The sequence below is a fragment of the Anser anser genome, assembly GCF_964211835.1.
Source record: "Anser anser genome assembly, chromosome: 1".
In the NCBI taxonomy this organism is placed as follows: Eukaryota; Metazoa; Chordata; class Aves; order Anseriformes; family Anatidae; genus Anser; species Anser anser.
In genome coordinates this window covers 37,362,452-37,390,448 of record NC_139720.1, presented here as the reverse complement: position 1 = coordinate 37,390,448, position 27,997 = coordinate 37,362,452, and the positions used below count along the sequence as shown (strand labels likewise).

Here is a 27,997-nt window from a genome sequence, read left to right as displayed (position 1 = left end):
ACATAACTGTTCAACCTTGACAGGTCTATATTTGTAGACAAGAGAATCACTTCTTTAGGTTTTCCGGCAAGAATAACACAGCTAAAATCTGCACAGACACCAGCTACTACATACATGGCCTGTAACCAATAAAAAGCAGTGATTTTTATTTTCAATTCTTGGAGAAAAAATAATAATGTATTTTTTTTTCCTGTGGTCAGAATGACAGAGCAGCTGCAACATGTGCCCGGTTCCAGATACAGGAGGAGAAGCCCAACCTCATCAAAATCAATGGGAGGTTTGCTATCAGCTTCAGTGGGCTCAGCGTTGGCTCTGCCCTCGGTTCGAAGGATTATGTGAAACTTTGTGTTTTTCTTCCAAAATTCTGTGTCAAAGGGGTTCTTTGTTTAAGGCATAACCTGAGTTGTCTGTCAAGCATGGGCCCCGATCCAGCAAAGCACTTAAGCACATGTGTAGCTTTGTTGAAACCAACGGGACTACCGCTTGCATGCTTAAAGTCACGCGTGTGTTTAAGTGCTTTGCCGGCCTGAAGCCTTGCAGAAGTCCTTTATATCATGTTGATTTCAAAGCACATTTAGTTATTACATCACCATGCTGTTCTTGGCAGGGAATGAATTAATAAATGAGACAAGGAGAGGTCCGGCAGGAGCTGCCGGGGGAGTGGGACACTGCATTCCTTTCAAAACAAGGCCGTGGCAATAAGTTTTTGGGAGACGCGAATCAGCCACGTAGGCAGTTGTAAATAACGGGCTGGGTGACATACTGCTGCCCCGTGTCTATTGCGAGAACGTATCGATACTGTGCACTTTGTGTTTTTAATCTTTCCACAGACTTGGTTTCCACCCACCCTCCGAGGCCAGTGGGAGTCTGGTCTGTGGGAGAACTAACTGGCTCTTGCTCTCCGCATGGGATTTTTGTGCTATTTCTGTATGGCTGAAGAACAGTGTCGTTGCTTATACCACAGTACTGGCATGCAAATGCTATACAGATGCATTAAAGCCAAATTGCCTGCCTGAGTAGTAAGCATAGGGGTGAGTGGAGAGATGCTTATGCTCTCACATGAGCTGAGCTCTCCCAGAAAGATGCTCTGTGGCATGCAGGGCGTGGCGGCTGTCCCTGTGCTGCTGTTGTGATGGTGGGGGACGCCTGCTTAGGAAAGAAGTAGCTGAATGGAAAGGAAGGAGCACCTTGGGGAACAGGGCAGGAAAAGGCTGGCAGGTGTAAAGGGGAAGAGGAAGGAGGAAGAAGAAGAGGAAGAAAGTAACAAATGATTAGCAGGTGAAGGCAATGTCCCATGAACAGCTGAAGCTCCCTGTTGGGACCTCTCACCAGGGCAGGATGCAAGCCAGGGAAGGGGGGATTCAGCCACGTTTGGCCATGACAGCAAGAACATGTCTGGAAAAGGGTGCCAGTGGGGGAAATCTGGGAATAGAATTTTGGGACCACAGAGATTCTGGCCTGTTGTTATCTGCAAAAGACATCAGTTTTCCCTTCGGTCTGCTGTAATTGAGTTAACTAAGATTTATATTGATCACATGAATGGAAGGGAACAACAAAAGCTATGGAAGTTTCAAAGTTATCTTCACACACAATAAAATGTAGATAAATAGTACAAGCCTAGTACTTTTTCCCTTGGAAAGTTTCTTCTAAGGAAGCCACTGTGCTACAGATACTGACAAGCAACTGGAAGAAAAAACTTCCAGTACAGAGGCCGGGGGAAGAGAGTCCAAGCTCTCTGTTAGAGAGACTCAACTCCATATGCCTTTTCTGTTGAAATATGTGAAAACTTGGTAAGAAGAACAAGGGATTTATTTAACATTTCTAGGAGTTCGGCCCAGTTTCTCATTTCTCGCTTGCTTTGGATTTGTTTGCTTATTATCAATAGATTATTTTTATGCCATGCATGATCAGAATATGACAAACCATGTGATATAATTTAAACAAAGCCAAACCAACTACAGTTTTGTAGTCTGAAAGGGGACATGATTTAGATTATTTCCTTGAACTAGGACCCAATATCCCCTTTGATGAAAGTTACAGGAAAGCTCTCAGCAGCAGCTTAAACACACACTGCCAAGCTCACAACAGAGAAGGAGCACTTGCACACTTTCCAGAGGATGTTTTGCATCCTGTTATTCCAGCAGCACGTGGCATTGCTGCTGTCATGTAGGCTGATTGCTACTTTTTATGGGAAACCTCACTTGGTGATGGGTTATAATCATTCATCTTTCTTTTCTGATGTGTACGTTGCACAGGGCTGGGACTTTATATGGCTTGAGGGCCTAATCCCAAGGCCCTCATAACCAGTGATAAAGTAGGTGTGATTTCTCTGGGATTTGGATCAATTTCTCTTCCTGTAATTGCTAATATAGGAAGAATGTTATTTTTGCTGTGATACTTACGTTAAGAATAACAGCTATCATTAGATCAAGCTTGTTGCAATATGTTTGCTAGCAAGAAACTTAACTTCTTTGAAGGTTTTAAATCTGCTAAACCATCTGGGAAAGCAAAGATAATGCAAAATGTAATTTTAATGTATGTAAATGTAATGCAAGATGTAATGCAAAATGTAATTTTAATCGATGTCAGAAGTGAACCACTTTTTACGATCAGATTCTTATCTGGAATTCTTATGAATAATGTACTACAGCTTTTACATTTCTTGTTTCAGGGCAGCTACTTCCTAATGATTCTTCCTTTGAAAACGTTTCAGGAGCGAGACAAGAAAAAGAAGACCTTGTGATAACACAACGCAGGATATGCCTTTTGTTTCCGATGCCTGCCATATTCAACCAGCTTGTCATGGCGTGCCATTCTGGTGTGACTTTGTGCCAGGCAAGGGTTATCCCTTCAGCCTGGCCTCTGCTCTTTGTCACTGCCCTCCTGCGGAGAGCAGCTATGACAGATGGGCATATCTAACATTTTCTTAATTTGGCTCTTTCAAACATCTCAATTTCAGCAATTTCGAGCTATGGGTCTTACGTAGCATGGATTCGTGTCTGCATGCAGGAGCCACCTCCTGCAAGGGAGAGGACCCCATGCCCTTCTGCTTTGCCACCCCGATGAGCTCCTTGGCCATGGGCTGCCCACACAGGGTGTTATCTACCCCGGGGAGTGACTGCAAGACCAGCTCCAGGCAAGACGGCCACAGGCAGGACACGGCCATGGCCGCTATTCAAGCTGAGCCCATGGTGGTCTTGTCAGGCAGATGCACAAAAGCTTAAAGACACCAACAACTGCACCTTTTAAAAATCACTGAGCCTGTGCCACCAGAGAACACTTATACGTGGAAAAAATTCCTTGGGATCCTTACAGAGGTTTTAACCCTCCACATGAATTGAGGCAAGTGGCTCTATTGAAGAGGTATGCCTGGAAACTAAGGTTAGAGGAAGGAAGCGTTGATTTAGTTAGGGATGTCAGTGCACGGACCGGCTGTGGGTAAAATTGACAGCACCTCCCAGAAAGAAATGGCTGCTATATAACGTTAGGAATTAGGGAGGGCAGAGGTCTGCTGCGGGGGCCGGGAAGAAAACTTCTGCACCAGGGCAGGGAGCAGGAGAGCACCTGGTCACTATTTGCTGCTTTCCTGCTCAGTTTGGCTGTTAGTGGTGGTGTTTGTCACTTTTCAGAGATGGTATTTCTTCTGCTTGACGCTATTTACTCTGGGTGTATGAGGAGGTGACCCACTGATTATCCTCACGGACAGAAGGAACAGAAAGTCAAGTTTCAAGCTGTTGCTGTGACTTAAGAAACATGCAAGGCTTTTGCCTCTGGACATAATCAAGTCAACGTGTTCAGTATTGGTTTATGCTTAAAAAGCAAAGTAAAAGCAGATGAAGTGTATTTATAGGCTCATCAGCCAATGAATGGATGAAAGGGAAAAAGAAATTAATGGGAAAATGTCAGCCAGGATAGAAGAGGGACTCACTGTGAAGTTCATGTCCAGACCAACAATTTAGAGTTAATTCCAAAGACTGGAGTATATTGATTTACAGTAGAAGAAAAATTGATGCTTTATCAACTTTAAATTTCAAAATAAACCAGTAAAAATAGTCTAGGGTGAAGGAGATTCTTTTGCCAGACTACCTTAGACTGGGAAGGGCTAAGGGGCACTTAGATCTGGCCACTTGAAAATGTGTGGTTTTGATTTGAAGCTCAAAATCTTAAATAAAAAAGTGAACGTAAAAAGCAATGTTGCAGCAACAAACTCTGAGCTTCTTCACACTTTCTATCCTCAGATAAACCTGGGTATAGCTGTGAGAGACATGAAGAGAAAAGTGGAGGAGTAAAATACCACTTCTTTCTGTGTTTGTGCTTCTCCGCTCTGCTGAAATTACTGCTTTTGTGTAGGCAAAATCTCATTTTTAAAAGCTGTTTTCAGCAACATGAAATACAGGGACAAGCAGAAGGAAACAACAGCCTTGATAATTGAAATGTGAGGGCAGGCTAGTAACACAAGATATGATCACTGAACCCTGCCTCTTTTAAAAATGATTTAGGGAGTTGAGAAGAAGACTTTACATTTCATAAAAATCTCATTGTCTGATCTAGTCCAGTATTTAAGAGAAAGGGATATGAGGAAAGCAGCGTAATGAAACCCAGCCCAAGGAGGCCAGACTAGAACAAAGGAGTTGCTGTTGATTTCGTGTCAGGCTTTGCCACAGTTTGACTGTGTGATCTGGAGCAAGTCTTTACGTCCATACTGCCATCAAAGGTGTGATCGCAGCTCATATAATCACGCCCTGAAGCTCTCTTTGCGTCGGTTTAGCCATCTGCACCAAAGCCATTGTATGCTTTTACCTCTTCTGAGGGTTGGAGCACGACTGACGTAATCAGAGTTTGCAAAAGGTTTTGTGGTCCTCTGATGAAAAGCGTGGAAATGCAAGACACTGTATGTAACATTTCTGTTTGTTGAGCCTACTGATCAAGGCATGTGTCTTGCCGCTGGAGGAATCCTCTTAATAAAAATCCAGTGCTCATCCACTTTCTTCTGGCTGCAAGACTATGGCTATGAATTGACGCAGGCTTAAAAATGCAAGCCAGAGCACAGAACTGAGCAATAATACATATATATATGTTCTTGGCAGTGCCTTGATGCAGATCATAACCACGATCTGTTTAACGAATGTATATTATTTAATGGTCTCATCCGGTGTTGATTTAAAAAAGAACAAATTGGAATATTTATGCTTAAATGGCAACTAGGGGAAGATGACTCAAAACCAAACCATTCCCTTAATTCTGGTAGAATTCAGGGCTAGAAACAGCCCCTTGAAATGGCTTTAAATGAGCCCAAGTGGAGTTTACACACGGGTGTTCATAATACAATTCATGTTCCAGAAAAGTAATAACTGAGAACACACGCGCAATAGAGGCTCAGTACACAAAGCTTGTAATGTATTATTTGTGAGGAATATTTCTTTAAAAATGTAGAGCAGGAGTATCAGTTATCATTCCCACATGGAACAAGTGGTGAAAAGGTTGTGGAAATCATTTTTATTGTTATCATATGTTTTCCCTAAATGTTGCTATAGGAGTAAACCTTTTTTGGTATTACTTACAATATGCTATTGTTTGACATCCAACATTACACTTACGTTTGAATAGCTTACCCTTGTAGCATCCTTCTTTTCCTTTGTTGATTAAATCTGAGATAAATATACCATTGTTTTCATGAAGGCTTAAAAACTATTCAGTCTCCTGCTGGGTGACTGAATATTAAAAGAATGGCAGGAGCAATCGTGGTGGAATAAACCACTCAGACGGTTGTCCTTTGGACTGAGCGATCTGGGTTGGATGCTCCAAACCAGTTTCTTGCAATTCCTGTGCCCCAGGGTGGTGCGCCCAGCTCCTGGAGACACTGACTGACTGTATGGCTCTTTCTGCTACTCCACTCCATTAAGAAGGGGGAATTCACAGTCTGAAGCAGGTCTACAGGATTTGAGGATGAATAAAACTTCTTAGAGTTCGTTTCATTTGCCATGTGTGGTCAAAATGAAACATCATAGGTTTTCTGTGAAAGCTGATCAAAAAGGTCCTGTTGAAAAATGTGTGTAACTTTCTTGCAGAGTGCATTTCAAGTTTTGGGAGAAAATGCAACTTAGAGGTGTAGGGGAGGATGTAGTTTTCAATGTTCCATTTTTCTGGTTTTCAGGGAAACACCAGGAAGCTTCAGAATAATAAACACATCTCTTTTGAATTATTATTATTATTTTTTTTGGTCAGAAAATTTAATTCTCTGACCATGCATTGCCACTTCCATGTGAAAGGCTTAGCACGTCTTTTAATTTTGTTCCATGCAAAACAGCTTCAGTAATCCAGGCAGACATCCTTCGCTATGTCCCAGCTGCTGAGAAACAGTTGAGTTCTGCTGATGTTGATGGACACAGGATACCTAACTTTAAAATATATTCACCTCTATCAAAAGTTAAGAGGTCTGGGACTGCCTGTCATTACCCCTCTTCACTCTTCCCCATGTAGGAGCCAAAAGTGATTTATTTATGCTCACAGAGATAAGATGCATAAACACAAAGATAAACAGACTTTAAGATAGATGTAGATATGTAAAAGAATCAGTGTTTTAAAAGCTCAATGAGTCCTCAAGGGCTTTAGAAGAGGCTGGAACTCATAAGATTCTGGTGGGGTCACTGGAAGAAGTGTGGCATCAGGGTTGTCACAGAATTACAGAGTGGTTGGGGTTGGAAGGGATCTCTGGAGGTTATCTTGTCGTCCCACTACTCATGCAGTGCCACCCAGACCTTTTGAAGATCCTCAAAGAGGAGAACCCACAACCTCTCTGGGCAGCCTGTGGAGGGCTCAGCTACCTATACAGCACAGAAACCTCCTCTGCTCCACTTTGTGCCCTTTGCCTCTTGTCCTGACAATTGGCACCGCTGAAAAGAGCCTGGCTCCATTTTTGCACCCTCTCTTCTGGTATTTATAGACATTGACAAGATCCCTCCTGAGCCTTCTTTTCTCCAGGCTGAACAGCCTTTCTTTGTGTGGGAGGTGCTCCACTCCCTTTCTCATCTTCATGGCCCATCCTTGGACTCTGTCCAGTATGTCCATGCCTTTCTTGTGATGTCCAGAACTGGACACGATACTCCAGGTGCTGCCTCATTGGTGCTGAATAGAGAGGAAATATCACCCCCTTTGACCTGCTGGCAGCACCGTCCATTTGTTTTATTTCTATTGACTTTCTTTTTGACATAATTCAACATCTAGAAGTTCGCAGTATTCTCACAGGAAGCTAACTCTCAGATGTGCTCTGCTGGTCACACCTAGAAAAAGGTATCCACCAATACCATTTTGCAAGTCAACTGCTGGTAGAAGAAATACCTCTTAATTTAGAAAACTTAACAGGAGAGGGGAAGAGGAAGCAGAATTTCTAGAGAATTTTATGGGGGAAGCCCAGCTTGTACAAGCAAGATGGACAACATCTGTCATCCATAGCAAAAAAAGAATCCTGGATGGCTCAACACCAAGTCAAGGTATCCGTCTGTGTAGGACACCTGGGATCCCTCCAGCCTGGCAGCTCCCATGGTCTCCTGGACACTGGGGGTCAGTGAAAGGCTTTTATCTCTTGCTCTCCTTATCCCCTCATGCACATCTCTTGCCATGTGTCTGGATAAAAACCTTGGTGCCTTGTGTGACCATCACTGCATCACTGTCCCTGGGGATATTCAAGGGAAGGTTGGACATGGTGCTTAGGGACATGGCTTAGTGGGTGACATTGGTGGTAGGGGGATGGTTGGACCAGATGATCTTGGAGGTCTTTTCCAACCTTAATGATTCTGTGATTCTACTATATGGCACAAAGAGTTCTACCCAGTATCGCCATAATTTATTTGTTCATAGGCCAGGTCTGGTAACACATAACTGCAAAATAGCTGGAAAAACTCCCTGGGAACTGCCCTGAGACTGCTGCTGTCCATCGCACACCCTTTCAGGGGCAAGAAGTAACTTTGTGTCGTGGCCAGCATTACAAAAACCTGCATTTCTGCAGAAGGAGTTTGTCATTTGCTGTGAATTACATGCTGCTCTATTATCTGGGTTAGCATCCACAAAAATGAGGCCAAAACCCTGTCTGAGTCTGCAATTGCACCTAGGGCTCAGCTGGATGGACATCATGCCCACTGAGGTGTGCCACAGGTTTTTTATTAGAAAAACAGCCCGTTGCGTGTACATGCATTGATTCAATAAACTTACATTGGTCTTTAAAGGCAACTCACTTTCAACTAATGGTGCATAATGTCAAAAATATATGTTGTGTAGCTTACGTAAAGTTTTCATCTCATTTTCAGTAACCATTTAAACAGAAATGTTTCATTTTAGGTAAATGTTAACATTATGTTAAGCTGCATTCTACTTCTGTGTACTAACAAAGGTCATGAATAGAGTAATAAGTGTTTGAGGTCTGCAGGATTGCTTTGATGTAAATTCTATTTGCCACTGGTATTCTCCATTTACCACATATATCCCTGGAGAACGTCTTGCCTGCATAGCTCATAAATTTGTTATAAATCATAATGCTTCTATTACATCATTTCCAACCTATCCAAGCTAAAAGCACAATGCAATTTTTTTTCCGATGTGAAATTTCCAGTTTGGTGGCATATCTACTGCATAATAAATTCCAGACAGTCATTCTTTCATGGTATATCTAACGTCTGCATTTTGGACCCAATCTAGTTGATTACTGAAAACTGTGGGAGTTTGCCAGCGGTTACAGTGGGACCAGAACTGGGTCTCCTCTGTATCTAACTTTCCTTTGTTGGAGCAGCATGCTGTTTTGGAACTGGCTTCTGATGAGAATGTATCTGGATCTGCACACATCAGATGTGCTAATTGTCTGCTGAAATGCTGGTTTCGGTGCCAGCAATAAGCCCTGGGTTTCTAATTCAATGCTGTTTATTTTCCCTCATGATTTAGTGCCACAAAATTCATCTGTTACACTTTGTAACAATGGCAAATGAGGAAACTCTTGGCTTACGATGAGCAATTCTGCAATACAGCAAAATAATGACAGTGATGCACCGCATTTCTGTTCCATTTCTGTTATGTATACTTTCACCCCGAAGTAGGGAAGGGAATAAAATTATGTGATTTAATGTCACAATATTAACTGCACGAGGTATTAAATCTTGTTGAAAGATGGGTCTGTTAGCCAAGTGAACTGTAAAGCATAAACCTCCATTTGCAAGCACTTGTATACACAAGTTACTCTCCAGACATACATATTCCATTGAATTCAGGGGAATTATCCATGTGTATTCAGTTATTCAGTTGCGATCCCGTAATATTGGGGCTTTGTTTGGTACAAAGCAGAAAGCTGAGATAAAACTGCTGTTTTATAATATTCAGAATTACTTTAGCCCAAGAATAGCAAATGCATCAAAGTCAATCTTGCGCTCTAATTCTAACCGGGGGCATAATTTAGCACTTACTTGCGAGTCTACCTGTCTTTCTGCTTATCTCTGACAATGATATAATGAAGAGGAAAACTGACTAAAACTGTCTGAATAACAAAATAGTATTAAACAGACCATCTCTAAAAATGATTAGTTATGGAAAGATTTGCCTCTTTCATCAAGATTCAACTCATTAAGAAATAAAATTGGAGTTTGAGGGGTTTGTTGTTTCAAGTGATAAAATGGTGGAATTCTTTTCACAGTAGTGTTTATGAAAATACGCTATCTTTTCTAACTGAAAAAAAAAAATTGAATTAAGATTTTTTCAAGCAAACCCATCACTAGTCTTTTGTCGTACTTGTTGCTTTCTAGATGTTTACTGTGGATGTAGAGCCAGGATCTCTCCTCCACTTTAGTCCCAGGGGACCCCACTGAATTCTCTGGGGCAACTGGGATCTACAATCCACACTTTGACACGGGGGCAACATTGGCAGCAGTGCTGGTGGTTAATTACAGGTGTTTCTCCTCTGTCATTCCTCCTACTCTGCCAACCACTGCACTGCAGACAGGCTGTTCATCTCTGCTCTTCTCATGCATCCCATTCAGCGCATATGCAGCAGCAGGTAGAACAATTTTTCAATCAAAAATTCAGTCAAGCTGACCCAGGTAGTGAAACTAGGGAAAAAGCTATGACTTGTGGAGCTGAAATGATAATGAAAAAGACATACACAGCAATGGGTCAATTAGGTATATTTTTGCCAGTGATTTCCCACATATACCCAAGCTCCATTTAAAACAGAAGTCTCCTATCAAATAATCCTTTGAAATTATTTAGTGTTTTATGGTTGCAAAGTATGGCAACGTAATACCTTTAATGGAAGCCCTAATAAACGGCATATGCTGCGAAGTGTCTATGAACAAGCTTTATGGGGTGGGATTCTTACGTCACATGCTGTTTACAGTTATGATTCCAGCGAATGCCTTGGGGATGTCGAAGAGCATATATGGCGTTTTAATGAAGGTATAAAATGATAATGTTTATTTTAAAAGTATATTATCGCACTGAGAGAGAGGGAAGGGGAAATGTCATAAATAATGAAAAGATTTATTGTTGCAAAGTGCTTTACAAGTGTTACAATATATTAAAAAATAGTGGTCCCCAATAAAGGCATTGGCTGCGCTGGGCAGTCCCACTGGCTCGGCAGCAAGCACCGCAAAGACCCAGTGGCCTGGGGTGAAGCAGCAACGTGCTGGTCTTCAGGCCGATGGCTTGTGCCAGTGAGCATCTGACACAAAAGCCTGGCACAATATAGGGGGCTGTGTGGGACTTATGGGGCACGTTTCAGTGTATCCCTCTGCCTTGCCGAATCAACTGTTACTAACCGTGTTTACCCAGATCTTTCAAGCATGCTTGGTGCCAGACTGTAACCAGCCTTTAGTCCTCGGTGGAAGCCATTCTCTGCACATATTGCCAAGTTAAGGCAACAGCATGGGACTGCTTCAGCTGGAAATGTTTTAAAACCAGCTCTGGTGTGGCTCAGTGTTCTCATCCCCTTCTCATCCCATACTATGCTGATCTCCTTTTTTGTTTCAAAATCTTGTTTTCGCAGCACCAGAAACATGATTTATTTTGTCTTTTAACAGTTGAAATGAAATTCCTTTACAACGTAATAACCAGCCCATGTATAACCTTCCTCTCCCCAAAACTTTAGGATTCCACACTGTTATGAGACTATTCCACAACTGACGTATTTATGATCAAGCATTTCTTGGCCATATTTGGTGTCTGTTTAGCTGCTTCAATATGCGTTCAGTCTGGACCTACTCGGCAATCGAATGGTTGTTGTACGTGAAGAGCAATCACTTTATGAACAGCTTAGTGGAGGCTTTCCAACAGCACAAGAGAGTTGGACCACCGCCATTTCAGTATCATGTGCTGGTCCCATCCAGCAGAAGATGTTGGGAAGGTGTGTGTGAACTGAAACCGGGATTTATAAAGTGTCCAGAGGAGAAGCTAAGAAATTGTTGAACCATGGGAGGAAAGCCAGAAATAATCTACGGACTTGAGTCTATGGTTCCTCCATCCAGGTGAATGCCATAGCTTTGCTGCCAGAGCCATATTTAGACAAGTCTCTATTTAGACACGTCAATTTAGACATGTACACATCACCAGAGCCATGCCAATGTGGCTGACCCCCACACTGCTGCCCTCCTGATGGACCCGGCCCCCCAGTGTGCCCCATTTCAGGGGGTGCATGGCTAGGTGCTGGGCAGCCCTGGGGCTAGGGCGGCCGCTCTGCCATCGGGGAGGGGAAAAGGGAGGGTGTTTCTCCTGCTCTGAAAAAAAGGAGTCTGGCTGAGCTTAGCACTCATCCCGGGAGGGTGTGGGTTTTGGATGGGGTGTGGGAGAGGTCTTGCCGGCAGTGACTGGAGATCATAAAGATCAGTGCCTTTGCTTGCAACACGGGCTCCTAAATCATCCGGGGAAGGCATCCGACAGCTTACCCTAACCCTCCACATGTGGGATACCATACGTGTTTCCCCAACTGTCGTTTCGTAGGAAATACAAACCAGAGACTGTTGACCCAACCCCGCAGTGCCCTTCCATTGGCACCCCCCCGGGACGGCTCTGCTGGCACGAGCCCTAGCGCTGCCCTCGCGCTGCGATCCAGCAGCCGATCCTTACCTCCCCGCTGGTCGGTCCCTCCTGAGCGCAAGGTATCGGATGGCCCTGCTAACGATGCATTTCAACTCCCATCACCCAGCTCCGGAGAACTTGCAGGTGAGACTGGGAGGCATTTGCTTTATTCCAGCAGCACTCAGCAGATGGGTTTTGTAGCTAATGCCGAAGCACTGCACCTCCTTTCAAACCACTCAGCGATGTGGCTGCTGAAGTACTACAAGACCAGCATTTACGATAAGGCTGAAATGTTAATATTTATAGGCTGTGCTTATTGGGATGGACTAATTCATTTTTGATTAAGAAGCTATTAAAGTGTTTGTCTAAATTGCCCCATACAGATTTCCCACCTACAACATGCTGTTCAATTTTATTTTATTTTTTCTAACATTTTTTTTTCTTCTCAATGTATGGCTTTGATCTTTTGTTTGACTTGTTCTTCACAAAAATGCTCATAAACCTCCACAGAAAGGTTTTCTTTGCTTACAGTTTTATTCAAGAAATATGATGGATCTGTAACAAAATTGTTTTAGGAGCACTTAGGAGGAGAATTGTACTTTATTTGCTCACCACTGGAAAAATAAGTTCCCTTCCCCAAAGGTTTGGAAAAATGCTTTCAAATGTAGAAGAAGGTGTTCTGATTTTGGTTAGAGATTGCATCACACTTTACAAAGCTTTACACACTTTAAAGTATGAATGAGATTTCGTGTACTTTGAGTCTTAAAAGTTTTCAAGAATGCCACAGCAAGTCCGTGCAAGTCTTTCTAAATGCTTTCCTGGTTCAGAAAAGCACGAATCCTTTGGCTACAAACAAGTCCCTGCCTGCCGTAACTGCAGGGTAGGAACCGACCATGGAGCATGAGGGTGAGAGTTAGCAATTTGCCATAATCCAAGATTATTACGGTTTTATTGCAGGTCTCCACAAATTACAGTTGTGCGTGGAACTAATGGTTTTCCCAAGTGCTGATATGTCCTCAGCTCAGAGGAACAGAATTAAAAGCAGGAAGATTATTTCTCATCAGTTAGCACTTAAACTGGGCTTGCTGTAGTTTACTAATAAAACCCAGGAAGAAAAGTTCACCGTATCTATATTATTCTTTCTATACCCTGAGGTTTAATCCTTTTCTCATAACTTCACTTTCTTTTGCTAGCAGCAAATAGAGTGGAAGTAAAAATGTAAACCTGGCGTGTTACAGTGCAGATCTGAAGAGCTGTTGCTCTTGCATTTTTATGTTCAAGCTTCACAAGAGATACTGTTTGCAGATGCAGGAGAGAGACTGGCCACCCTGCAAGGCCAAAGGAGAGCTCAGGCAAGTTTTTTTTCCACTTTTATCCTATCCCAAAACCTCTGAATCAAAGCTTGACCCAGGTCTCTGACAGCTGAGGCACAGCGTGTCTAGGAGGACCTCACTGTGTGCTGTGCAAGCCAGCTCTTGGCCTTCCTGGATCACAGCTTTGGCTGCTCACATTGTCCAGAGATGCGAGAACCTCATTTGGTTGCAATACCTAATGTCGGCCAGGGAACATAGGTGCTAAAAGAGTGCTCCTGGCCCAGGGACAACCACTTCTTCTGGGAAACACACCGTCAAAGAGGGGCTGAAGAAAGGAAGAAACATTTAAAATAAAGACTTCTCTTTTCCACATGATGGCTCTGCAGGATGAAATAGGAAAGGACTGCTTTTCTGGAGTTTAGAAGCCTTCCTCTGGAAATTACTAGAAACATTTTTGCCTCCTGCTGAGTGCTGCAGTCTACTTCACAAAGACTGGAACGTGTATCACTCTCAGTGAGGCTCAGCAGGTTTGCACAACACCAGTGTTGGGACTGTCTGGAGATGTCGCCATGAATTTTGCAGGATGCCACAACCAGTGACTTCAGGTGCGTGCACAGCTGTGTGTGCTCACAGGGGCTGCCCAGGGGAGCGCCACGAGTCTCCAAAGGGGAGCAGGGGAGAAAATCGAGCCCTCTGAATTCATCCAGGAGTCAGTGCACTCAAACACAGTTAGAGCAGGTGCAGGCTAAGAAGGGCTTCTCTAGATGGTGTAGTGGGCCATGGCAAGGTGGTTGCTTGCAGGGCCCGGGATGTCATGTTCAGCCACGCAGGAGGGACCCTGGCAGCCCCGACTGCTCCCAGGCACTGAGCTCAGTGCTGCCTTCCCACCTGCAGCCGCCGGTCCCTTGGCTCCTGATCGCATGAACATTTCCACACATTTCCCCTGAACTGCAGCATGGGACAGTGCCCCGATTTCTGTTGGGTTAGGCATTTTCAGCCAGCTCAGCTGCAGCAGGAAAATGGTGGAAATGACCAGGGGAGAGGGCTTTGTGCCTAAACCTCAGGAGACTGGGCGGCCTCAACATCACGTTCCTTCAGACCCTTCTTTATGTTTCCCTTCTGACTCCTAAATGTTCAGATCTAACTTATTTTCTCTTCCCCTCACTCTCACACTTCCTTTCTTCCACAGTTTCCCTCACTCCCCTCTCCATTTTCTCCCCATCTCTCCCCTGTGGCCTGGCCTGCTGGGTGCCTGCAGGGGAATCCCTCTGTGGGCCGAGCACCTTGGCGCAGCCCAGCTGGGTGGATGGGTCTGTGGCTACAGGCGTAATCCAAAATGTGCAGAGTTCATTATGAGTCTCTGTGTTTAGTTCAAGCTTTGGCCAGGGAATTAGGGGTAAAACTCAGGCCCACAAAGCTCAATGGGAGGGCTGCCACCTCCCCCTCAGGCCGTTTCCTGCCGAAAGAAAGGGTGCCAACAGGGCTGTCAGCAACAACACGGGGTACAGGGAGGGCTGCTCGAGATTTTCATGTGCTCGTCCTCAAACTGTACAAGCAAGGAGAAATGAAGTGGCTGGAGATCTAAAATGAATTAAAAAAAAAAACTTCCTTTTTGACTCTCTGGAATTTTTAGCTGCAAGGGTTGCTCAGAAGGATAAAAATAAAATAAAATTCACGGATGACAATAATATCTGCATTTACACTAGTTGAATTGCAGGTCACCCCAGTAAAGTTACAACATCTTCAGATGAAGTGTTTTCAGTACTTCGCAGTATAAATGCCGAACCTTTTCCTTCCTCCCCTGATATCGCTGATCCTATAAAATGAATAAAATACAGTTTAGATTTGTCCTGGAAAACTCGTGTTGCATTACCCTAACGTTCAGAAGAGGAGCTGTGTTTATTTAACACACTAACATTAGCAGCCAGGCAGGACGTTACGATCCATGGAGATCTGCACTTTTAAACTCAGGAAGTACAAATCAACCAATTTCTCATTAACCTTATCTCAGAAATCTAGTGAATGGGACATACTCTTAAGTTTACTCCTTTTTTGAAAAGCCTTTCCCTCCTCCAGGACCAGTGGTGGTGTTCCTCGCTTAGATCAAACTACCAAAGTTAGCAATCAGGCTATCTGCTAACTACTTCTTGGATTAAGACATTCTTCTCAGATGGTTTATGGGCGGCTCCCCTCCCTTTCTACTCAAGTCTGGACCTCTGGTTTTTAAATTACACACTGTGTTAGGCATCTTCTCCCATCAGCCCGTGAGATCTCTTCTCTGCCCTCCTCGTTTCCTTTTATTCTCGGATAGATGTGTGCCATATGACTAATCTCCCTCCGCAATTCATTTCTTGCAAACCTGCATCACTTTAGTGGTTTTCTACTGCACCTTTCTAATCCTAGCAATATTCTCCCTATAACAATAGAGTCAGCCCCTCGCAGGCGGTGCTCGGAAAGTGCTCTCATCAGTGTGCTTGACACTGCTGGAATAGCTTCAGTGGATTTAAACATCAGGCCTATATACCCAAAGAGCTTGCTTGGCTTTCTGACAGCTGCCTAGCATGGTGCAGATGGTTTTAGTTTATTCCCCATTTACCACCAAATGATTTCCCCCTTAAAATTAATAGAAGAAAAATATTTGGAAAGTGATAGCTGGTTGTTAGATATTACTTTTAGTGTTCCTGTTCATATTTTTCTTTTCTTTCTTTTCTTTCCCATATGCGCTTGTTTCTTGTGATCTCGCAGGGCTGTAAAGTTATGATTCAGCAGAGGTGGAAGCACGATGCCGTGCCGGGGCAGCGTGCGGTGCTGGCAGCAGCATGGGGATGGGCTGCAGCCACGGGGTCAGTACCATCCCCTTCTTTCCCATAGACACGGTTTTGGGGCTGGAGAGCATGAATGAGGACGGTTTTCGAAACGTTTTCGAAGGGGTGTGCAGAGAAACCCCCTGTTGCCTGTGGTTTATTGCTTTTGGGGACATCCAGCCTCTCAATCCCAACCATCCCAAGGCTGGGGAGAAGATGAGGCTTTTGATTCATACAGAATTGATAGCGTCTATTGAAATTAATGCCACATGGGGAAGTAAGCACTGTCTCCACATAGTAAAAGCCAGTGTGGAGTATTCTGCAGAGTTCAGGCTCAGACTATGAAAATGCTTGAAGGCAGAACATATGTTTCAGGGGGTTTTGAAGATACCACAACCCATGAGATATCTATGGCAGCATGAACGTGTTTAGTATAACCCATGAATGCAAAAAAAAAAAAAAAAAAAAGCCCTCAAAAGTCTTGAATCTTTTCTCATACATATTGTGCTCAAATGAGTGTAACTGTGGTTTCTGCAGGGTCATTCCTGATTTATACTCATATAATGAGAATACGCCTTTGCCTTCTGCCTGGATTTTGGTGGGATCTAATTTAGGCACTCAGATGGGCCTTGGGAGCACCTGCCCCAGCTCCAGGGAAGTGCTGTCAGATATTACCTCTGCGGCTCGTGTACATCTCCCCTCTCCACCCTTCCATCAAGGATCCTCCGAAAGTGTTTTGGCCTGCGTTCGATAGGCCGACTCCTTCAGTGGCGTACGGCAGAGTGCTTTCATTGATTTCCCAGAGCTACACAGATTCACACCATCTGGGAATCTGACACAAAGGATTTACAGTAAAAAAGGTACAGCATATTTCTATCATTTCCTGATGTTGTTTTATTGTTATGACATCACGTTCCGGACAATGATAATTCAAAAGCCTCCCTTTATAGGCCTTTCACTAGGCTGCCTGTGTGGAGGTTCAGGCTCCATTCAAAGACTTGATTCTGTAGTTTTTAACTCAGAATGGACCCAACATGGGCAGAGCAGGTGCAGCAGGACTGAGCCTGGTGGCAGCGTTAGTAGAAGCTAGTATTGGCTTTAACAAAGCAATAGGAACCACAGGAAGTGTCTGGCATGTTTTAATATGTTTAATTGTGATATTATCTATAGCTGAGGGAATCTGGTCAGGTTTGGGCTTGCAGTCCCCCATGTCCTGATGCCATCACCTGCTCTGAATCAGGAAGAGCAGTGCTGATGAGCTTTCAAAGTCTCAAAGAAACTGCTGGCTCGTATTTGAAATGTCTGTCCTTGCTGTCTCTGATATAAATACTCTCACTGACCATTGGATCAAACGAACAACTCCTTCATTAGTAGCAGCTTTCCTTGCAGATATGTAATAGTACTGGATAGCAGGATTTCAAAGCATATATTATCTTAGTGCCTCTGATGTAATTGGGGCATCGAAGAAGGGACTGATGCGTGTGAACAAATACTTCTAAGCTTTAAGTTTGAAAGTACCTTAGCATTTGATGAGCAGTGTTCCAGGGGCAGGTATAGGAATGCCTGCCTGCTCCAGGCAGCAGGTTGTGTTGGCTCAGAGGGGGATGTCTCTGTCTGTGCTGAGTCCGTCCCTTTCATAGTCTGCAATCTGATATTTCTGTGAAACTGGGGCTCAGAGCATGCAGCTTCCTCTGGATTTTACGTGCCTACCCTGTGCATGTGATGAAGACAACTGGCTTATCTTATTTTGGAGACACAGCTGGAAGAGGAGAGCAATGATTAGAGCAATTGCTCACGAGTAGGAGCTCTCAGCTCAGCAGTGTAATTGGAAACAACAAGAATTCGCATTTTTTTGAAGCTAGTTTAACATCACTGTCTCAGCTTCCTGAACAGTCAGTGGGGAGGGATCAGTGATTCATCCCACCCAGCTTAGACCCATATTTTAGGAAGGAGTGAATTAGCCTCTGGCCGATGAGACCTTAGATGATGCATCTAGCTTTTAAATGACTAAAGCTTTGTGACACAGATCCCATTCTAAATGCAGAAAAAAAAAAAAAAGAAAAAGAAGTTTAATTTGGCCACTCTTTTGTCATTTATCTGGAAAAAACACTAAGTTTTCATCGACTCCAAACACTTAAGTTTACTTTTTTATTTACTACTCTGTGCTGCTTCCTGGGCTCAGCCCTCCTGTGCTTGTGGGTGTTTGAAATCACATTGAAATCACAGTGTGGCTGCTTCAGAGCAATCCCCTGTGCCTTGACAGACCACAAGGGCACCTGCTCATTTCACTGATGTTGTCAAACAGCTCTTGTGCATATGGTGAGGGAAAGGAGTTTGTTGCAAAGACTTGCCTTGCTGACATTACAGCAGAGGTCTGTCAGTGGGGGACTCAGTGCCCTTGGAGCAGAGAAGACTTTGGACTTTTGTCATTAGGAAACAAGGAGAACCACACAGCCAAGGTGTCTGTAGCCGTGCATCTCTGTGCATAACCTTTTTGGCGGTATAAAGTCACGTCCGTACATCTCAATCACCCACAACAAAACTGCGGGGCTGGTGCTGGTGCATTGAGCTTACAAAAATGTGAAGTGCTTTCTAAGCTTCTCAGATGAAGGTTTCCTTTTCTCTGCTTGGTCACCATCAGATAGTTTTACTGAAACCCACAACAATGGGTGAAAGGGAATCCTCATGTAAACCAATTTAATGCTCTGCATACAGTCCAGCAGCCTTAGTGAAGGAACTAAAGTGAGGCCAAATTCAAGACCAGATCCTGTGAAGTGCTAATTCCCTCTGGCCCCAGGGGCAGGATGGTAAGCATGGTCTAGAACGAGGCTCTTAGTCTGTACAGCACCTGGCAAGCTTTCAAATGCATTTCAGAAAAGTCCTGATCTTGCCAGGAAGGGTATTTCAAAGTGCCTCCATTCTGGAGCATTAAAGGTACTAGTGCACGAGCCATGATAATATGGAGCAGGTCAGGAGCAGCTACTTCTCAATGGTTTCCTTCTTATTTTTAAATATATATATATTTTTTTGAGTAACTCTCAATCTTGCTCAACCAAACAGCAGAATATTAAGTTTATTAAGAGCTGTACATTAGTCTCTGAATTTCTGCAAAGTGTTTGAGCAGAAGAGAGGCAAAGTGTTTAAAGAGCACTGTGCCACCAGTCTTTAATCTCAGATAGGGGTTGTGAGCAGGGGCAGCAGTTCTGACCTGCAGATATACTGATATATTGGGATGCTGTCTGCTTCACTCTGCGTAAGTCCATGGGACTGTTTTCAAACACTTTCCCCTTTCCAAGCTAAACAATTAGCCACAATTCAGAGCCATGGACGTAGTTTTGTATAGAAAGACAAATTGAGTCAAGTGTTGCTTTGCCTAAGCCTGCTTCTTTGTAAGGAACATGCTGAGTCTGGTCTCCTGAGCAGAGCAGGAATGGACCGAGGACCTGTATGTAGCTTTTCTGCTCACAGATTTGGGCTTTCTAGCTTGCATTTGGGCCAAAGTGATCTCACTAAGCTTTCCTTAGGCCACAGCCCCAGTGATATTTGTATCATCGTATGCTCCTTCCTCTGCTTCTTTTTTGTTTGTTTGTTTGTTTGTTTTTCCATATATAAATTAATATAATTACAATAAAGCACCTTCCACTAGTTTCTGTGTACTGAGTGGAGGCTGCAGGTGTAGCCAGTCTTTACTTCCATGGAAGAGATTGATTATTGCTAATGCTCATGGCCACAAACAACTTCAGTAAGATTTAATCCAAATCCTTGGCAGTGTATTCTCCACTGCCTCTGTGTGCACCCCAATCTGTGCCTATTTAGCCTCATAATTTTGCAGCTTTTGATGTTACCAGGAAAGCCTTTACTTAGCCACAACCACTTACTGTCAGGTCTGCATGTTCAAGGAGAGTATTTAAGACCTGGAGATTCCCTGTAATGTAAAGTTCAGAGAAGTACAAAGGTAAATCTGTGCACTACAAGCTGATATTAGGACAAGAAACTTTCATGAGAAAAAGCCAATAAAAGAGGTCGTCTTTTCCAGGTCAAGGCTAATTACTGAAAAGAATGGAAACAGCCTTGAAGTTGTTAGGGGACAGGGGATAGACAGAAGATTATGAATGCTTCCTGTGTTCCATAGGAAATGAAAACTTCCTATTTTCCTTCCTTGAACCTATTTCCTATCAAAATCGGGAACTATTCCACTTAATTGTGTGTATTGGCTAAGAAAGGGGGGGGACTTCATTCATACAACACATACACGTAACCAAACTGAGGTGTTTTGTGTCATTTTATTCTGTCATTTATTCTGTTTTCTGTCATTATTTCTGTCATTTTATTTCTTTATTTGTGACATTTATTCTGGTCTCCTACCCTGTGCTGTGTCACTGCTGTGCTGTTGTAATTTCGATATAACACTTTGCTGAGTGCAAATGTGTTATAAAAAAACCCAGAGGCACATGTGATGGAGAATCACCAGAAACCTCTGAAAAAATCTAAAACATATATATATTTTTAAAGTGTTTAGAAGGCAGTCACAGTCATGGTCCCACCATGTAATTTCCCATAGGTGACCATACCTAAAGACACACGTGCCTCGTGGTTGCGGAAGGTTTGCATAGGTGAGGGTGGGTTTTCCTTATGGCCACTTCAAATGCCAGTTCTGTCACAGGCTTTGCCTCACGTGGTGCTGTTTAAGGCAAGACCTCTTCCTCCCTTCAAAAACAAGGAAGGCGACATTGACTTGTTGACCAACTTGTCGACCTCTGAGACACGGGGAGTTATCCGGACAATGAGGTGGATCTCGGCGGCGTTGCCAGTAACACATGGACAGATGTATGTGGTCCTGCTTTTCTGTGGGAGACCAAAAGTCTGGACTGCATGGGGAGAGGCCGGTGTGTGACATTCCCCATGTCTTGGGTTTCATTGAAGTTACTGTGTGTTTGTTAGGATATAAACGCCAAACCTAAACCATCCCAATCCGAGCCCATTATGAACCTTTGGCAAAAACAGCCTTATAACCGTGCCTCAGATAGAGATTGATTTGTCTTGGCCCCAAGCGCAGCTGCAGTCTGGGAGTGGTAATTCATTGTAAACACCTCCAGAGCATGTCAGGCCTCATAAAAGCCCTATCTTAGACCATGATGTAGCTTTAAAGACAGTACTCTGCAGTTATGCAGGGCCAACATAACTCCTTCTATGCATCTGCTGAGCTGATTTGTTTTCAAATGTTGATTTAAATTTTAGATTTTATTATGTGATATTGCTAAAACTATGGTTTTATGGTAAATGTGTTCCAATGCAATAAAAAATGTGCTTATTTTTCTGCCTACTCCCTGAACTAAGAATAAAATGCCTTAAGGGACTATATATATTTAATGGATTTTCTGAATTAAAAAACCTTATGATTAAAATCATAATCTTTGGTGGTCCTACATAATATTTTGTAGCTGACATTCATATGTAATGTAATGTAATCCTGTTTTTTTGACGGGTCTTCTGCCTTTGCTAAGTTTCCTCTCTGGCTAATTAATGTTTCTGCTTGCCATTGGTTTTTCAGATCCACCCAGCTTTCATTTGCTATTTTCTTTCTCTGATTATTTTAATAGTGTGCCTTAATGTAGCTTATGTTTGGATTCCTGCTCCAGTTCTACCCTAGCCATTGTTGACAATGTAAAGCTCCTCCTTTATATGACAATGCTGAGGTTTTTAACTGTGCTTAATTATCTCCATCTTAGTAGGAAAGCATTGTTGAAGACTTATCTCTTATCTCCTAGTGTTTCAATTTCCCCTTTTGCTAACAGATGAAAGCTGATGATAATCCGGTGCTGCAGGTTTGGGGCACAACCATCTGCAGCCTTATTGGGAGTGCAAATAGTTGGATTGCTTCCTACTTAAAATGATACCACATTGGACTGTTATCTTCAGGCTAATTGTAATTGCATTCACGTATCTTCAGAAGAGGTTCATTGCGGGAAGATTCCTTATTTTTCTTGAAAGCTGGAACAAGTGCACTGGAAGTCTGGGGCAATAATAGCTAGCCCTTAGCAAAGGTGGGGGGAAAAGCATGAAATCACAGGTGGGAAGGAAAGAAACGACAAAAGTACCCAGTAGCCCAGAGGTTGTTTAGGTGGCAAAGGGAAAACAAAGGTGTGAAGAGAACAAGTTAAACCTTGCTGTCACATGGAAGTGAATCAGCCTGGAGGGTAAGAGTGACAGCAGAGCTCATCTCACCGACTGAAGGCTGTGCGGGCAGTTGGAGCAGCAGCTCCACCGGAGCAGGAGCCACACACGAGATGCCCAGGAGCAAGGTGGAGGGCAAGCATGGGGTGGCTTCACTTGGCCTGTGCCTGCGAGCCAGCTGGGGTGGGAAGGGGTAAGGAGACACCACTCGTGTCCCCTAGCAAGGCACACAGCCCGTGGCTCGTCAGGAGCACAGCACCAACCCACACTGTTAACCGTGCTGGCTATGAAACATCCAGGCAGAGAGGATGCCCATATTTTTCAGATAATAGAAATAATACACAGTGGAAAGCATTGGTTCAACTGAGCAAGTAAATGTAATGAAGCTTCAATTGGTGTTTTCTCTGAATCAGGAAAGCATAGAGCAACTGGACCTTCATTTGTACTAAAGGCTGTGTGTTTAAGCCTCTTTGTATGTTTGAAAAATAATGTGATAAGGAAGATGGTGGGAGGTTAAGAAGGATGAATTCTCTGAGAGAGAAATTCTGCATCCAAGTATGCAAAGGTGTCAGGGTGGGAAACATTACTTCATTCAGGCTCCAGGTGAAGTTTGATGTGTGACAAATCTGACTCCTGTCTTGTGATCGGAGGAACACGTTGTAGCCATTGTGTTGGATCCTGTCTCTAATGACGACCGGAGCAGATGTTTTGGTTTAAAATAAAGCTATGGACAATTAAATTGCTGTGCAAGGCACTGGCAGCACCAGCTTTCAGTAATTCCCTGTCTCTGTGTGACTGTGATGTGATGGGAGTGGAAAGCTAAAGCAGAAACTTAATATGACCCTTGCCACAGGCATTTTGGATAGAGCGGCCTTGGATGTTAGACAAACACAGGCCTCGATCCAGCAGAAGCCAATTGGTTTTATACATACAAATAGTCCCACTGTGGCATAAAAGCGTGCAAAAGTTTATTGGAAGATGCCCCAAGAAGGGAAGTGGGAGTGAAGAAAACTGGAGGAATGATTAATAAGTAGAGAGGAGTTGAGCACAGGGTAGCAGAAGTTCAGCCACTTGGCTGATCCGTCAGGTGGGCGGGTTACAGCTGGAGCATCACATCAGATAAAATAACAGGAAGAGCTAAGCGATGGCAAGCCCAGGGAAGAAGACCACCAGGAAGACTGAGAGGTGGAATGATCCTTTCCTACCACCGAGCTGGGTGAGAAAGGAAAGGAGAAGAGGATACATAACACGAGGAATGCAATTACTCACGTCTCTGACTCAGGACTGAATGTGTGTTACTACTTAACACACATTTTGTGATTGTATTTTGGCTATTTTACGAGTAACCAAGTCAAAAGGGAACATGCCATAAAGCCCTTGGGAGAGCAGAGGTTACTAGGCCAAAACAGATTAGGTGGATAGTTTGCAAATGAGTGAGCACAAGGAATGTGTTAAACTAAATATCTGAGGAATTAAAACCTGAACAACCACCTTAGGTGACAGGGGCATGGTTGCAAATATGAATGAATGGACATGCACCATGATCTTTAAATCCCACTGTAAGAGGCCATGGGACCATGGAAGAGCAAATGAAGTGGGGAAACCAGAAGAAACCAGCACAACCCACCTGCGACAACTATGGGGTCTAAGTTCTAGCATAGTTTGCTAAACATCTAAGCTGTGTCCCAGGTGACACCCAGCCACATCCCTGTCCCAGCTGATCTGAGTACCCAAGTGTCTCCTTCCCACCTGGACTGTCTGGGATGTGGAAAACAGGCATCTAGGTGCGCTGAGAAGCCCTGCTGCTCTGATACTGCTAACTTTTTGTGCAAGCTCAGATGGCAAAGCACTTCCCTGGCGCTCCATAGAAGAGTGTTAGGGATTTAGGCTTGTCTGCACACCTGTAGCAGCTCTCAGCCGAAGGACGTGCCTAAGGGTGAGGTCAGGCTTCATGCCACCTCCTCATAATGGCCCCAGGGCAGCTAGAGACAGACCCCAAGTGCCCCAAGGAAGGAGGGTGAGCATGTGCCCACCTGCTGCCTCCATGAAGGAGGGATTTACCGCAGCTTGCACTCCTCCATCCCTATTTTTAACCTAATGGCTGCATAACGTAAACTCCGTAAGCTGTCTTGGATGCAAACCATGACCTGGCCTAAACAGAGGAGAAGGCCCCTAAACTTGGCAGACCCCCCCAGGCAGGTCCAGGGCCGGGTAACAAAACCCACGTCAGCCTCACCCATGCTGTGGTGCCTCTGTCCGGCTGGTGGCACCTCTGCTCCCCATGCACGGTGAGCCCCATGCTGGGAATGAGTGCTTCTCCTTGAGGGGACACATGTAGCGTGTCCCCCTGCTGAGTGCCCACCCTGGGGCCCCCTGACAGCAAATGCTCTTCTCAGACACGTGCCTATGGTCCTGGGACAAAGAAGACTACTTGTATGCAAAGCTTTTACAAATTTGGTCACTGTGACCAAACTTTATTACTCATTTTATGGAACTGTGACAAAAGTCTAAGAATCAAACGACATGGGGATCACAGAGGCTATGATGTTTATTGTGCTGAACAGACTGTGATAATCCATTAAAGGAACATTTTCAACAAGCAAGCGATTCAAAGTACAATCGTAGACAGCAACTCTACACAAAGAACAAAGCGAAAAGTTAGAAGACACTCAAAAGGAAAAGTAAACTGTAGTTAAACATCTTGAAGCGTTTTTTTTCTTTTTCCTGCAAACACACCTCTCTTGCAGAAATGGTAGAAGAGTTAAATGTCCAGTCTTAGTTAGCAGTGACCAATTGACAGCAAAGAACAGTCGTATAAAATTTATCTCCCACAAAAATAAACTATATATATAAAAAATTTTATGATGTTCTCACTGATTCAATGGCCACATGCAATTTTTCAGTCTGAAAAAATGAGGTATAGTAGGCCCTAAGAGGTAGTAATGTGTTTTGATTGTACTACAATATATAGAAAATACAAGATTCAGTTCATCAGAGTGGTAAGTCTCTCGGAGGTTGAAGTGTGACACACACAGAGCGATTATTTCTGTGTCATCCGCTGAATACTGTGGTTTCAAAAAAACGCAAAAAATAAAAAATAAAAAGGGATTTGCTAAGGCTCGATTCGATGCCCTTTGAAGTCAGCAGAATTCCTTCTACTGACTTCAAATGACGCTGGATTTGGCCTGCTAGAGCTACTGCATAGCTGGGATTATTTCCCATTCACTTAATATCAACGTGTCTCATTTTAACACTCCAATCAGCTCTTTCTCAGCGATCTCCGACAATGAACCCTCTGCAGTCTTTTGAGGAGGTCCGCAGTTCTTGACACTGCCTCTTGGAAGAAGCCAGCAAGTAGTTACCTTTAACTGCGTTTGGCTTGCTAATAAAGCCATACCAACAGATGCCTTCCTGAGAACCTACCCCTGGCCCAGTTATTAATACAATGTTACAAAGTACTGACTAGGAGAGGAAGAAGGGAAATTAAACAGAAGGAGAGAAAATGAAATAGGAAGAGAGAAAGAGGAAAAAAATAGGGGAAAAAAAAGAGTGAGAGGAGAATAAAAAACCTCTACATAAGAAGCATTTAAAATAAATCTGGCTGAAACATATTACAAAATCACATTTGTGTAAAATACATGAAAATACTTGTCAAGTATTTTCTTACAATCTACTAATTATTTTTTTAAACACATATTCGTGATTGCATTATGCAAAAGCTGAGCTTGTTGCTTCCCACCTACAAAGCTTCAAGTTTCTTTGAAGGTTTTTTTTTGTTCATTTTTTTTTTTTAATATGAAAGTAATTTAAAACGTGTTCATTTTCCCCAAGTTATTTTACAAAAATAGTTTTGAATTAGGGATTAGTTGCAGTCCTAACTGTTTCAAACGTCTCAAAACTAATGCTGAAAGTAACAAGTTCATTCCATTTAAAGTCTGGAGGTAGGTCTTTGTCAATCAATTAGTCCATTTCTTTAAACAATTCATTTGAGGTACAAACTTGGACAGTAATATTTAAACATTACAGCTAAATTTTTTTTTCTATGTCATGTAGTGTCATTGAAGAAAATTATCCTTACAAACCTATCAGCAATTCAGTACAAAAATATATTCAAGTTAACAGTACATTACACAGAAGTCTAGCAGAGAAAAGGGTAAGTACATTAAAAAAAAAAAAAAGGAGAAAGAAAAATACATAGTCATGCCGAAACACAATAAAGATATTGCTTCCTTAACTGCAATTAAGTGTTGAAATAGAAATAAGGGGAAAATGCAGATACTCGTGATTATCTACCCAGTAAAAATTTTCTGCATTGAATGTGTATAGCAGCATGTATTTATCAGTCTGTTGAGTAAATTGTAAAAATCAGAGGTAGTATTGAATAGTGGGGTAATATTGCATCTGTTGCTAAAAGTGCTGCTTTGAATGAAAAGATGGAGAAACGCCACCGGCACAGAGGTGCTCAGTGAACCATCCTATGTCAAAATACATTGCTTAAAGTAATACACAAGCTTAGCTGAGGTACATGGTGTTGGTTCTTACATCATGACTGATGAGTAATGAGAAGAGATTCGTTTTGTTTGAAACCTGGTACAGGGTGAGTGGAATTAGTTGAAACTACTAAAACATCTGGATTATTTTGTTCAGACAAATTCAGTATTAATTTCAAGGTACCTTTCTATACATTTTAAAACACTTTTCTTGATAAAGACTTAGTCATTAATGGCTTAAGTGTTTGGTGCCAGTCATTTCTGTTTCCATAGAAAATGCCTGGCTCTACAGAAAGCCGACTCTGTCGGACTTCCTATCGTCCAGAAGGTGAGGGCTGTTGGTTTTGTTTATTACTACTTCTGCTGATATGTTTGTATCTGTAACTATACAACGTATCTTTGTCTTTCTTCCCTTTTGCAAAATGAAAGTACCTTTTTCGTGTTGCTTTCTTTCTTCTGATTACCAACTGAATGAAGTGAGAGATCAGCTTTCAATTTTTTTTTCCTGAAATAACAGTAAGTCTTAAAAAAAAATTAAAAAATCAAGTACAAGTCTACAAGAAGGTTACAAAAAAAAAAAAAAAGAGTAGTATCTATCCCTTATCTTTGGTGTTCTAAAACAGGGAGTTCACTAAGTAGGGAGTGGGTTGCTGGAAGTGTTGCAAGGCCTAGTGTTACACACCAAGCCTTTCCTATTTCAATGCCCATTATAATTAATATGTTACAAGTTTCTTGTTTATATGCAGTGCAGTGAATGACTTAAACCTGATTTGGAGCTCTTCTTGACCCAGTCACCCTTACTTAGCAGCTCAAACAAACTATTAGTAGGTTAAGAAAAAAGAAAACAGTAATTAAAAGTTGCATCGTTAATCTGTGTCCCAATTGTGTTACAGCAGTTTTTCACTAAACCTGGGACCGTGAAGGGATTACAAAGAAGATGATTAGTCAAATCCTTTTTAAGGTTATGCGATTTTTTTTCCCCCAGGCAAAAGTGGAAAGACCATGGCAATAGAAAATAAGTGGTCAAGGCAGTGTCTTCTCCCTTCAAAAGACCCAACTGCTGATGAGGTAGAAATTGCATGGTGCGGTATCCTAGTCTTCCTCTGCAGATTCTTGTGAGGACGTTTCTTCAGTCTCTTCCTAGAACATATAAAAAGGAAAAATAAAT

The 27,997-nt window shown here is 43.0% G+C and overlaps 1 protein-coding gene and 1 long non-coding RNA gene across 5 annotated transcripts in view; one reads left to right on the top strand and one right to left on the bottom strand.

The window, feature by feature from the left end:
- LOC310888563 overlaps window positions 1-26,530 on the top strand; it is a 48,579-nt gene extending 22,049 nt beyond the window's left edge. For 2 of the 4 annotated variants that reach the window (XR_014575937.1, XR_014575938.1), the window contains exon 5: window positions 201-26,530. This is a non-coding gene — a long non-coding RNA (uncharacterized lncRNA). The remainder of the gene's footprint in view (window positions 1-200) is intronic. The other 2 variants (XR_014575935.1, XR_014575936.1) reach the window with 2 other exon arrangements.
- The window catches only part of HMGA2 (high mobility group AT-hook 2), a 113,975-nt gene continuing 112,083 nt past the window's right edge, over window positions 26,106-27,997 (bottom strand). Inside the window, exon 5 of the mRNA XM_083815332.1 lies at window positions 26,106-27,969. Within this exon, the coding sequence (XP_083671458.1) occupies window positions 27,922-27,969 (48 nt within the window). The 3' untranslated portion in view covers window positions 26,106-27,921. The remainder of the gene's footprint in view (window positions 27,970-27,997) is intronic.